The sequence below is a fragment of the Bactrocera neohumeralis genome, unplaced genomic scaffold (genome assembly GCF_024586455.1).
Source record: "Bactrocera neohumeralis isolate Rockhampton unplaced genomic scaffold, APGP_CSIRO_Bneo_wtdbg2-racon-allhic-juicebox.fasta_v2 cluster11, whole genome shotgun sequence".
NCBI lineage: Eukaryota > Metazoa > Arthropoda > Insecta > Diptera > Tephritidae > Bactrocera > Bactrocera neohumeralis.
Genome location: NW_026089624.1, coordinates 15,588,917 through 15,603,191, shown reverse-complemented (window position 1 = coordinate 15,603,191; position 14,275 = coordinate 15,588,917). Strand labels below are relative to the sequence as shown.

At 30.9% G+C, this 14,275-nt stretch overlaps 1 protein-coding gene across 9 annotated transcripts in view; it reads left to right on the top strand.

Moving 5' to 3' along the window:
• LOC126766163 (synaptotagmin-7) overlaps nucleotides 1–13,680 on the top strand; it is a 96,869-nt gene extending 83,189 nt beyond the window's left edge. For 6 of the 9 annotated variants that reach the window (XM_050484054.1, XM_050484048.1, XM_050484045.1 and 3 more), the window contains one exon: nucleotides 8,271–10,792. Coding sequence is in view for 1 of the 9 variants with exons in the window: in XM_050484052.1 (XP_050340009.1) it covers nucleotides 10,994–11,088 (95 nt within the window). In the remaining 8 variants the exon portion in view is untranslated. Of the gene's footprint in view, nucleotides 1–1,950; nucleotides 10,793–10,993 lie in introns of those variants that run through there. The other 3 variants (XM_050484056.1, XM_050484055.1, XM_050484052.1) reach the window with 2 other exon arrangements.
• The last annotated feature ends 595 nt before the right edge of the window (nucleotides 13,681–14,275 follow it).

The window sequence follows — 14,275 nt, the reverse complement described above, 5'->3', positions numbered from 1 at the left end:
CATTCTCTTGGGCGGCAAAAGTGACTGCAGCTTGTAGTCGTCGCCTGGTTTTCAATCGATAGTAAATGAAGATTTCTGCTAGCACGCCGATTATAAAGAATAACAATGCGTACTGAATTACCATGTTCATTTTTGAACACCCTGAACAGGGTATATTAAGTTTGTCACGAAGTTTGTAACACCCAGAAGGAATCGTCGGAGACCCTATAAAGTATATAAGTATATAAATGATCAGTATGTTGAGCTGAGTCGATTTAGCCATGTCCGTCTGTCTGTCCGTCTGTTCGTCCGCCTGTCTGTATATATACGAACTAGTCCCTCAGTTTTTAAGATATCGTTTTGAAATTTTGCAAACGTCATTTTCTCTTCAAGAAGCTGCTCATTTGTCGGAACAGTCGATATCGGACCACTATAACATATAGCTGCCATACAAACTGAACGATCGGAATCAAATGCTTGTATGGAAAACTTTCACATTTGACAAGATATATTCACGAAATTTGGTATATATATTATTTTCTAAGGCAACAATATAATCTCCGAAGAAATTGTTCAGATCGGTTAACTATAGCATATAGCTGTCATACAAACTGAACGATCGGAATCAAGTTCTTGTATGGACAACTTTCACATTCGACAAGATTTATTAACCAAATTTGGTATATGTTATTTTCTAAGACAACAATGTAATCTCCGAAGAAATAGTTGAGATCGGTTAACTATAACATATAGCTGTCGTACAAACTGAACGATCGGAATCAAGTTCTTGTATGGACAACTTTCACATTTGACAAGATATATTAACGAAATTTGGTATATGTTATTTTCTAAAGCAACAATGTAATCTCCGAAGAAATTGATCAGATCGGTTAACTATAGCATATAGCTGTCATACAAACTGAACGATCGGAATCAAGTTCTTGTATGGACAACTTTCACATTTGACAAGATATATTCAGGAAATTTGGAATATATTATTTTCTAAGACAACAATGTAATCTCCGTAGAAATTGTTCAGATCGGTTAACTATAGCATATAGCTGTCGTACAAACTGAACGATCGGAATCAAGTTCTTGTATGGACAACTTTCACATTTGACAAGATATATTAACGAAATTTGGTATATGTTATTTTCTAAAGCAACAATGTAATCTCCGAAGAAATTGATCAGATCGGTTAACTATAGCATATAGCTTCCATACAAACTGAACACATAGTTACTGACAGAAATGCACCTGTGAAGGGTATTTAGCTTCGGTGCAACCGAAGTTAACGTTTTTTCTTGTTATTGTTATTTTTTTGTTATAAAATTAAAGAATTTATATAATTATACTAAACTTAAATGACCGACGGAATTTATTTGTATTACATTTTTAAAATTATTTTTATAATTTACATATAGTATACATATTGCACTTAAATAATTATAAAAAAATTATTACTAAAACTATATCTTAAGAGTTTAGAAAGATTTTTGAAATGTATTAAAATAATATTCAACGACTTTTTAGGAAAATATACCGATATCTAATTACTATCGATTGTCCGTTGCCAAATATAGCTGCATTTAACCAAACCATATTGCCGATAAATAATGAAAAGGAATGTGGTCAATTTTGGACCCAGTCCAATGCGGCATAACATGTAGCATATATGGTTAAGACTGCAACTCTTACAAAAGTTTTATTATTATTGAAATATATTATTTAATTATTGCATTGTAGTTTTAACTTTTATTTAAACTCAAAAAATAAATTTTAATTTTAAAGGAAAGCGCTTCAACTGGAAAATACGATGAATTCATATCACAAAAGTATTCGTAAAAAAGTTTATATAAACTAAAATTAATTTTACTTTTAATTAATATCTGGTAGCGTATCCATTCCTCTTTATAACATCTTTCAATTTATTTGACATTGGAAATACTAATTTTTTTGTTCGCTCCGCAGAGATTTCTCCCCATTTTTGGATGTTGTGTTGTGTTTGCGGAAAGCACGTTCCAAATCTGCGCAGATATGCTCAATCCGCTTAAGATCCGGAGACTGATAGGGGTGTTACTAAAACTTTTAGGTTGTTGTACAACTACGTATCTTTGTATTGCAAGCTGTCTTTTCGTCAATCTTTGAGGATACAATCAGGTCCAAATATGTTGAACTTCGTTCGTTATTAAAAATTACTTTCTACCAAAACTCGGTTCCAGGATTTAAGTAAGTTTTGCGAACTCCAAACTCTTCTTAGCTAGCAGCTAACGGCATTTTTGCAAAGCCTTTTACAAACTAAATTTTCAAATACTTTTTCAAGGCACTATACATACATATGTATAAATGTATGAAAGTGGTATATTATAAAGAAATATTTAATAAGTAGTTCTTGTTTTTACATTGCCTGCAAATATTCTTTTGAAATAGAGCGTAAATTAAAATGTAATCAATTATGAATGCTATCATAAATATTCACAAAATGAGTCTCTAATCTAAACATACGATTGCATATGAACGTATAATAAAATAAGCCAAAAGACGAATATACATATATGTACATATGTACATAATACGTCTATAATGACAATGTTTAATTCTGAGCACATTTTTCATTCCATGCTCAGCTCTAACTTTTAAATTAAAATTCTTCCTTTCGAACTAGATGCGGACAATTCCCAGACTTTTCCGGACCTTCTCTATAATTTATGTTCTCTGGCAATAGTGCTATCGTTCTTTTCTTGTTAAAAAGTGTTACAGCAATCCTTTTTCTATTCATTTCTATAATTAATTTTAAGTCTTAAGTTTTATTAATACAAAAAAAGAGATTTATTTTCTCATTTGAATCATTCACAGTAGTAAAACTGATTTTCAATATGCAAAATCTAAGTTCATAGCCTTAAAGATAGCGGTTATACCACATTAATGAGGTGTCCGCATACTCTCTTGTACGAATTCAACACAATAACTTTATTGTTAGATTTACATGTAACTATTTGGACAAGAAAGTAGAAGCGAGTAGAGAAATGGCGAATCGAAGACAGCTATGTATGTTCAGTAAACCAGACATACTTACATTCATACATACGAATAAATGTGGACATGTGTTTACATATGGTATAATGTATTTTGTAAAAAACTTTTCATTTCAAAATATTCTGGCAAATAGAAAACTTGGTAAAGAAATTTATTTTATCGAATTTATGGGGTCAATGACAAAAAATTATAGATTTATACATTGCTAACAAATGTTAAAGTAAATTTATGTAGACAATATAATGCAAGAAACTAAGTATTGGTTAACCATACTAAGTTTAATACAACCATAGTTCCAAATATTGCTTTAAAAATAATTGAATTAACATTTGAAAAAGTTTTTTTTATTTTGTGATCTAAAATTCTAATCAAATTTTTAATCACAAACCCCAAATAGTATTTAAATAATAAACTATAACATGTAAATATTTTCATGCATGGTCAAAGATATGTATGAATATTTAAATTTGGTACTATTCTTTAGTGTGGCTAAAATATTTGAATTGTACACCATTCCCAAATAAAAGTACAAGTACTGTGATTGCTAAGCACGTTTTTCCCATAATTTTTTTCCCAAAAGTAAAGAAAAAAATGAGAAGAAATGTGCCAAAAATTTTACGATATGAACGCAAAAAGGGAACATATTCCAGAGAACAAAGCCGTATAAAAGTAATAATAATAACATTTAATTAAAATCAATTAATATATGCAAATAAAACACACAAAAATAAATGTAAGTGATAATTAATATTCCTGCAAATACAATAAAAATAACTAAGCCAAAACTACAAAAAACAGGAGCGAAACATGTTGAAAATTTGCAATTGTTATTAGTTTAGACGTCAAAGAAAATAAATAAAATATATACTGGATGTATAATTAAAAATGGCGAGTGTTTGTTAAAGTATGAATATACAATGCAAACGTACATGTTAGAATATGATATTAACACTCCCAAGAAAGTATAAATAATTAAATACTACAAGTATACATGGTATGTATATTCATATATATGTATATATACATATCTATAATTGCACATAACAGCATACATTGTGCATAAATGTACATATATATACAAATATGTATTTATTTAAAATTACATATAATATGTATATGGGATATATTACAGTTAATTTGTTAAGTCGTTAAATTTTGACTTTAAAGTCTCAATGTAGACATGTCGTCAATGACAAGCAAATACTATTTGTCGCAACAGTGCTGTGCTAAAACCACCTGAAAAAGTGTGTGTTAAAGCTGTAAAAATGGTAAACTATTTTTTAATGTTATCATATTTATTATTGAAATGAAACAAGCTTGAACTGCATACTGAACTTAAAAAACTGTTGGATACACTTGTTGTTTACAAGTACATATATATATTTATTTTAACAAACTAAATTAAGATATAATAAATATGCATTATTCAAATCATACTCATAAGCAAAATATTTTTATTTTAAATATACTTTGTTTAAAATTATGTTGTCCTTATAGGTTCTCACAGCATTTCTTTATTACCCATTCTTTTTTTGTATAAAAAATCAATTTTTTAGGTTCTTTAATATTATTTATGTAGAACAATGTATGTATATTTATGTACATAAATTAATTCAATTGTAGCGGCAGGAAATCTAAAAAAAAAGTTATAAAAGCGAGTCCACACTTCTGTAAAAAAGGCTACATTTTTAAATACTGGAGATACATACGAAAAATGCAATGGACAATATATAAAACGTTTCTGCGTTAAAAAAACACTTTTTGAACTTCTATATTCCTTTCTGTATACATATTTTAGAAAAAGCATATTTAAATTGTAACACGAAAACAATAATTTGTCAATTCTACAAGCTTTGTTGTTTCTCTTGACGCGTCACTACATACGGCGCTTTGTTAAAGACTACATGACAGAGATAAAGAGATCCCCAACTCTCCTGCCACTGGAAATGTGAGAACCGCTCACCTACCGAACTTTGACAGTTGACTGGATTGGGTAGGTTTTGACGTTTTGCAATTGAAATGACTGGAACGGCAAGATTTGTTGAATTTGTTGCCGCCGTTCAAGATCGCTAATAAAAACTTAAAACAATGAAAATCCAAGAAAATGTGTAATTTAAATATATTTCATGAAACGTTTTGTAATTTGATGCATAATGGAATTAATATTCAATTACAAATTATTAAAAACATTTATTAATTGGGAACTAACAGGCTTAATTCACCTTATTAAGTATTGAAAGATCAAAAGTCAGTTGTTTTAATATACCATAAAATCATAAAAAAGGATTTAAGTAGTTTCGTCATATATTAAAAGTCCAATATATAATAATTTGCAATCGTAGTAAATGTTGAGTGTTTTAATTTAAAATGCCCAAAAATTCTTATTTTGTTCGATCTGGCAATAATGGAAAATGTTATAAAAAACGCTTATTTTAAGGCGCTCTCACACTTATCCCTACTACATGATACAAAACTCTCTGATTCGAGAGAGAGGTATTAAAACTCAATTTTAAAAAACATTTGTCAGTGATGCCACTTTTCAAAAAAAATGGTTGGGCATTTCGATATTTTCTTGATTTTACATAAGAAATATATTCCTGTATCTGCTCAATTTACGCCTACCAGTAAGTTTACAAATCGTAAACCTTTATTATAATAAACATGACTCGAGTATATTGTATAAATGGTTAGTTAAAGTTTTGATAAATCTTATTAAACGCTACGTCAAGAAATATAGCACCTTGAACTCGAATGCCTTCCTTATTTCATTTGTAATTCGGCTGACTTGTTCTACAATACCACGTTTTTCATGAAAGCCGAATTGGTGTTCTGGTATAACTTTGTTACGATGGAGAATAGGAGATATCTTTAAAAGCAAAATTCTTTCGAATAATTTGAAAATGCAGGGTATTAGGCTCATTCGTCTGTAAGAAGGCGCCTGTGTGTGTACTTTCCTTGTTTGGATATCAATAGCAACTGCGACTTGTTCCACGCGTTTGGAAAGTAGCTCAGAATGACATTTAAGAGTACAGAGAGCAATGCTAGGGCAACACTTGGTAGCTCTTTTAGCATTTTCGGTGTAATAAGGTCATGGCCTGGATATTTGTTTGGATTCGATTGCTGAGACGCATTTACTACTGCCGGGGTTGATATTTTAACCGTCTCTTGAGTTTCAAAACCATTCTCAATTAATTCATTTAGATATTATTTTTAGATGCCCAGTTCCCGAGCACACGCGGACATACAACCTATATATAGCAAATAGAACTCATAACAACATATCATGATTTTCTGAAAAACGTTTGAATTCAATGTTAATTGTATCGTTTCTTGAAGTGTCCTTTTGCATTTATTTTGTCAGTAACTTTCAACAGGTTTATTTCTGCAATCCCACATTTTCTGATATCAGCTGCTTAAAATTCCCTGATGTGGCAGTGCACTAACATATCAGGAAACACATTTGAGAGTAAAATGAGGGAAAATGATAGAGTCTCGCTTCATGACATTGTTGAACATAAACTTACGAAATGAAAACTATGGCGTATGGCATACAGCAATTAAAATATCCTAGATCTATTGAAATACAGTAAAGCCTCTACTTGTGGACACCTTCATAAACGGACCCCTCTATTAACCGCACAAATATTCAGAGACCAAGGTGTCCGTTAGGTTTCCAGAACAAAATCCAATCTAACAACCGGACACTCCCCTGACCGGAAGCGGATACTGTTTTTTAACGGACAAGAAAATTTAATTACTGAATGAAAGTGTAAGGAAAATAATAAAAAAATTATTATCAATATAAAAATATTAATATTTGCATCAGAAAGTCTCTAACAAACAATCGTAAAAAAATTGACAATTTAAGCATTAATAAATATGTATGTATTTACACAAAAAATGTTTATGCTGTCTGTGCTTTGCCAAGCGCTAGACAGAAGCAAATCAAAGCAACTATACTGGTTGTTCAAAGGATCTGCCAGTACTTACGGTGCAACCCTTCGCTAACATGTCTTGTCTCTGACGCATGTGCAAACAACTTTTCAAAAACTATTTTTTTCCACAAACAACTATTAGCTATTATTTAGTTTTTAAAAATCAAAAAATACTGATGGCTGACTTAGACTTGTAGTTCTCTTACTCTCGCTAGGGCTACCAGTGTTAGCCATTAATCTTGACAGGGCCGCTATCACTGTAGTTGGCTTTTTCAAAATGCGCTTTGAAACTGAGCCTCGTATCAATCATAACGCCAAGGTACCTCAGTGAAGTTTGCGTTGTAACCTTGTATCCATCGATGTTGATGAAGGTGACCGTTTCTAGTATTTTTCTGATCGTGATAAGCACCGCTTACTCTTTTCTCCGGCAAGCTGCAGCTTAATTTCCGCGAGCCAATACTTGATTTTGCTTTGAAAGCATTTTTCGCGTCAAGTGAGATAACTGCGCAATATTTTTAATCGCCATGCATCCATCTGGTTCCTCTATTGCCTTGGCAACAATGTCAGCCAATATTCCGACTGCGCCTACGGTGGATCTAGCTATGTTTTCTAAATCCAAATTGCTTTTCAGACAAGCCAAACAGCTCTCCTTTAGGTGACATTCCAGTGATGTGCATTACTATTTTATTTGCATCACCCCACGAAATTTCATCCAACTTTTTGATAGTGGAACCATTATCAAATGTTATAAGAAATGTGTATTTTGACAGCGTTCTCTCGAATCAAAGATTATCACGTTATGCATGGTGCTGCCAATGTTTAACCGTAATAAGCATTTTTACTTTCTACCTAGCACATAATCGCCATACGTGTTTTAAACTGAGATACGACTGTTACTTTTTGATTAAGATAGTGAAAAATCGATAACTTTTAACAAATTTTAAATGGCGATGATATAATGGTCTATTCTACTGCTGAATCAGTGACTATTGGCTTTGTGCCAAAGGTACCTTTTTTCTATGTGTGTAGTTGGGTGGAAAAATGTACTATGGTGTTAGCTATGAACTATTGATATATGAAATTCAAAACTAACGCTCATCCAACGCTTAAATGTTTTTATTTATATTCAAAATATATACAATTCAAAGCAAATACTTTCCTTCGATAGAGTAACTGAAGAAATTGCATTCATTAGAGGTTTTGCTTTGAATTTAAAACTTTAGCCAGCGTACTAGTTATCAGGTATACTTGTATTGCAACTACGTATGTATATCTTTTCAATAACTTTGTACATACATACATATGTACATATCATTACAGGATAATGTTTATCTTCATGTCTTCATGATGTCCGGTGATTGGAAAAAATTTTGAACGCATTTAAAGAACTCCATGATTATTGGGCACATCACTTACAAAAACACCATGGTTGCTTTCAATAATACATATAAGGGAGGAAAATTTATTTTAGACCAATGTTACGGTATTTTAAAGACATGATGGTGAAATACATATGTACATACATATCGCTCATTTGCTGCAAGACCGGCATAAGTCAAAAAAATCGATTTGCCAGAAAACGCGTTAAAAGTTTTCAACTGACTCCAACCTTACACGGAAAACAGGAATCATATTCTCTTCTCAAGCGGAGCATATAAGAGGTATTCATATGAATTTTTCACTCAGCATAAAGTATGATATAACGAACAATTCTGCATCATTAACTCAAAAATCACGTTTTTTGATTTATGCCAGTCTTGCAGCAAATGAGCGATATGTATATTTACCAAAAATTTAGAACAAAACGGTTTTTAGTGCATTTACGTTACGCATCATATGTGTAATGCGGGAACTTTTTGGTCCCTCAATTACTGTAATCAAAGATGATGTTATTTATTTGAATTAAGGACATGAAACTTTACATTTAAAGATTACAGTATATTGATTAATTCATTTTATTGTTTTTGATATGTAATTGATACTTAATGAAACCAAAAGAAAATCATATTAAAATAAAACACGTTATTACATAATTTTCTTTAGGATTAAAAAGATCGCTTCATTTGTTAAACGCCATAAATAAAAAAAATTATAATATCACATAATTGTTCCTAAGAGCTATATACATACAAAATTTAAAGTTTAGTGGCACTTACTAATCATCTGAATGGAATTCAAACTTAACCATTCACATTTTCGTAACTCTGCATATTTATGTACATATGTGAGAAATGTCCGCCTTGACCATCTGGCCAAGAACGGCAAACAATGGCCAAACTTCTTTTGTTAGTTTTCCACCTCGTCTATAATATTATATGTGAACGTGGTCTAAACGAAGAAGAACGAGAAGTGGAAGAAGTAGTTTCAAATGTGGAAGACAAGGGCTCCGTTTTGCAGCTTTATTAAGTAAAATTTTGAAATTTAAGACTGTCAATCAAATAGAGTAGCTTGGTAAAATTCTGATGCTCGGATTCACCACGAACAATGTCAAAATTTCGCTTTCAAAATTTTCATTTTCTTTATAGTATAACAATGTTTTGATAGATAACATGTGTATGTATGTATGTAAATACAAGATTTGAAGCCTCAAGTAAACTCTGATAACTCCTTTTTCAAAATGTTATCGTAGTAAACTTTCTTACATTAAATTCGTACTGAAAACTACACTTTAAATTCACTACGCTTGCAGAACCTAATGTTAAAACGTTAATTAAAGCCACATTTTTACTAAACATATGTAAGTATGTGGCTTGGAAATACGTTTTCTTTTCTTTCGGTTTCTCACGATATTTTGGTATCATTTATATAGCTGTAAGTTTCGTAATTGTTAAATAGATTTCATAGTTTTTCTCTATAAATATGAGAAAATAATTACACTGTGCGTCAACAGATCAACTGCCCTTTTCGTCCAGCCGATCAAACATAATCTGTTTTGAAGGGAAAATTTAATTTCGAAGACCCAGGCAGATAAAAATTTTATTTCCACGCCTTGCATAAAGAGGAGGACTATTTTGAACGCTTAAAGGTCGGAGGTGTAATACCTGTAGTGTGGGGAGTCACATCATATTTTGACAAATAAAATGGCAGTTTTTAACGCCAAAAATGAATGCAAATAAGTATAATTACATACTCAAAAACTGCTTTTCTCCTTTCAAAAATAAATTTTGCAATCTAGAATAATCTTTCCAGCACAACATTGCCCCAATTCTCGCCGACCAATCAAAACATCAATAAAAAAAAAATGTCTAAATTAATAAAACTTTTATATATTACTTAATAACAGAACAACTGTTCATCTTTATTGCCATTTTAAGACTAAACTTTAATTGGTCTTTTCTTATAATCTAAACTCTACTGCCGACATAGACCGTGGCGAGAAAGTTGTTGCGACACTTGCAGCGCGCGAATTAATGTGAAATTTCCAACAGCGAAGCGAGCAATAGATCAAACTAAAATTCCTTCGAATTTTGGTCAGCACGCGCATTGTTTCAGGAATCGTGCGGACATTCAATTTCTGTAGAATTTTGATCTGCTCGCGCATTGTTGCGGGAATCGCAAAAATTCTTGTTAATTTCAGAAATGAGAAATTTAGGCGTTAACTTCTATCATCAGGAGTAACCGCCTTCCTCCCTGTTCTAAATATAATGAAGAATGTCAGGGAAGTATTGGTAGAATTCCCCCAAAGCGTAACCAGTCGACGCTATAATGATTTCTTCCTCAACCATCACATTATACATATTTTATTAAAAAACTAAATGATTCCTTCCTAAATGAGTTTGCACCTGCTGATAGATCTCTTCAAAAGAACGTTTTCAACCACTCCAAAATGCTGTTCTCTTTTTCAAGCAACAAGACAAATTCCATATAATTGTAGATTTTTTCAAAACTTTTGCATTTAATAATGCATGCATACGTTAACCCAGTATTTCATGTGTTTATATTACGCAAGTGGTAAAAATTATCAAATGTACGGCATAAATAAATTAATAATATATTTATACATATAGTGAACTTTATACAATTATATATTTTTCTTTATATAGTTACGCGGAATTTCGTCTTTATTTATTTTTTGTACGGACAACAAAGTATGCAACATTATTGTTTAATGCAATACGAGTGCCTCTTTTTTAAGTAGGTAAGCAACTATGTAGATGTGGGCGATTGACACACAGTGATGTTCAAATATGAACATACATACATATGTATGTATAACCGCGTTATTGCTGCAAACTAATACATAAACGGAAAACATTATTCGCTCATATGTGAATAAATTAGTATAACAATATCACAAAAAAATCTAAACTTTAGGTACTTGAAGGCATACACAAACCATTTTAACTTAATTAAAATTTAAAATTAGCTATAAGTAAAACAAAAAATGAAAAATCAACCCACCTTAAAATTACATATTTGTTATATACCTGATAAATTTAATGAAACGAATTATAAAAAACCAACCATTAGCGTTCTATTATAGTTTTTATTATTTTTATTATCATGGAGTAACAACACCGTTATATGCATTACATTTGTCATAGTAATAATATGGGAAATTATAAATTAATAAAAATAGCGTAATCATATGTTGTCACGAAAATATAAAAAGTAAATATATATGCATTCGTAATTGCAAATACAAAAGCGTTCATACATACGTATATGCCTATTTATTAATGAAATAGTATTAATTAAAAAACATAAATAAAAATCGATCGAAAACCAACAAAATCAATGCAATGGCATACGTATTCATGTATTTATGCTAAATACATATTTATAATGAAGCTTATACATATACATATGCATTTGTATAAATTCATACATATATTAAGATATAGATGTGTATATGAAATGTTAAAGGTATTTTAAATACATTATTACGCATATATACTATATTACTCTAATTATGTTGATATGGTACGTGCGTATAAGTTTTAGTTAGCTAAATCTTGTCAGGAACCTCAGTATGAGTTCACAGAAATAGAGCAACATTTTTTACAACAACAAAGAAGTAATAAGTCCGGGATTAGTCGCAAAGGAACACATGCCCATTGACACTTATGATCTTTTAACATGCATTCATACATTTGTATGTACATACAAACATGGTACTATACTACGCACAAACGGGGCAATTGCTTATAAAGGACTAATTATTCCCTTTCATAGCCGATTTGGAGAGACTAATAGTTTTCATGTTTTTTTTTTGGTCTAGTCACCTCTCTTACTTTTTTCTAATTATTTTTAAATCAGTTCTAATAGTTTATATGTATATACATATGTATAATATCCTAAAGATATACATACATAATTAATTCCTAATTACATATACTTATATCCAACTCATTTCTAATTGTACCCTATAAAAAGTACACGACATGTAGTCTCTTTAAAGATTACACACATATTTTTTTGCAGGGAATAACATATGTATGTATGTAAGTAGTCTTTAATGATAATATACTTAAACTGAGTACAAGAAAAAAAGATAACAGACAGAAATTAATACAAATTTACTAAAAAAAAAATATGAAAAGCAAAACAAAGCTTAGACCATCAAGTTTATGAAAAATCATACACTACGAAATTGATGATCTAATAAATGCTTATTTTAAAATTCAAGTAATAGCTCCTTCACAGCAAGTGGAAAAGGGTGCCTCCAGAGTAGAGGCTGAAAGCCGAGCCGAGCGTACGCTGAATTCGATCAGCGATGATCACTTTTATGCAAGGGAAAAGAGAAGACTCAGATAAATATATTTTTGCTACCAGGTCTGTGCTAAGTATTAAAAATGTATGGAAAACAGAGATAAAAAAACGGGCTTAATTGGGCATTTTTATAAAGATTTAAGACATCACCCGCAAAACTTTTAATTATATGTACATATGTATAATATGTGCGCCGTTTCAGCATGAATCGGTGCCGAAAAACACTTTAACTGTTTTCTCATATTTCGTATGAAAATTTACGCATAGAGTTATGAAACTTATTTTTCGCATTCGTGAGCTATGCGCTAGGCTTTCAGCGTCCTCTCTTCAGAAAGATAGTTATGCGCATGGAATTAATAAAAGTTATGGTAACGCTATCTGATAATTAACGTATGGTAGCATGTGTGTTTTTATAAATACCATACTTACGATTTAAAAAATAATGTAAAAACTGAAGCCGAAAAAACCAACTCGCGCATTCATGCGAATATAAGGAAATTATTTGATTAATAATTCGAATACAAAAACTTTAATGATCAGTTGACATAGGAATTTTCTTTTAAAGAAGTGTCAATTCGGAAGACAATGAAATGAAAGAGTCGAATGCATACGTATTTTGCCAAAATAAGAAACAATGATTGTCCCTCCCACTAAAAATAACATTATCGAGTGTTGCTGTCAACATAACATAAATATTTTTTATACTGGATTTGTGTTGTTCTACAAAACGCGCACCATAAATTATAGCAGACGTTAAGCTAAAAATATTTATATTATTCTTGTTTATTATTATTATTTTCATCTAATTTAGCAATCACATCTCTAAAATTTTAAAATATATCCCATAGTAATGGATACATTTTTTTTTATAAATATGAATTGCTATGCAATAAAAATTAGGATATATGACAATTAACAAAATATGCATGCAAAATATATGTTAGAAATAATATAAAAAATGTTCAAAAAATTATATTAGTATAAATAAATATTGCAGTGATTTATTGTTACACTTAAACTGTTAAAAGTGTTTAATTCAAGTTTGCTTAAAACAGGCGAGACATTTGGTGTAATATAGACGAATAATTTATTTGCGCCAACTAAACCAGTTATTAACATTGCTACTAAAACTCTACAAGTACAATAGCGCGTGTGTAGCTGCCGTAACAGAACACCAAAATGTATTATACGAGTAAATATCGATTGCATGTCGCAAGCAATTGCCATTTCGTGTAAATCAATAAATAATAGGTTGTCAAAAAAGTCTTGCGGTATTTTCGCTAGTTGGCGCTGAAAGCGCGTAGTTCTACATAGTTTTATTCGTGGCATCGGGTCATGCTATACCTTTTTGGAAAGCCCATTGGCGCTAACACGTGTTTGATTGATTGTCGTTTCTTTTAAGTCGTTCGTGAGTTATAGCGTCGCAAACATGGAGCAAAATAAAGAGAAAATACGGCATATTTTACAGTACTACTACGATAAAGGCAAAAATGCATCTCAAGCCGCCAATATAATTTGTGCAGTTTATGGACTCGATACAGTTTCCATTGCCACTGCACAGCGATGGTTTCAACGTTTTCGTTCTGGTGTAGAGGTGGTCGAAGATGCGCCAC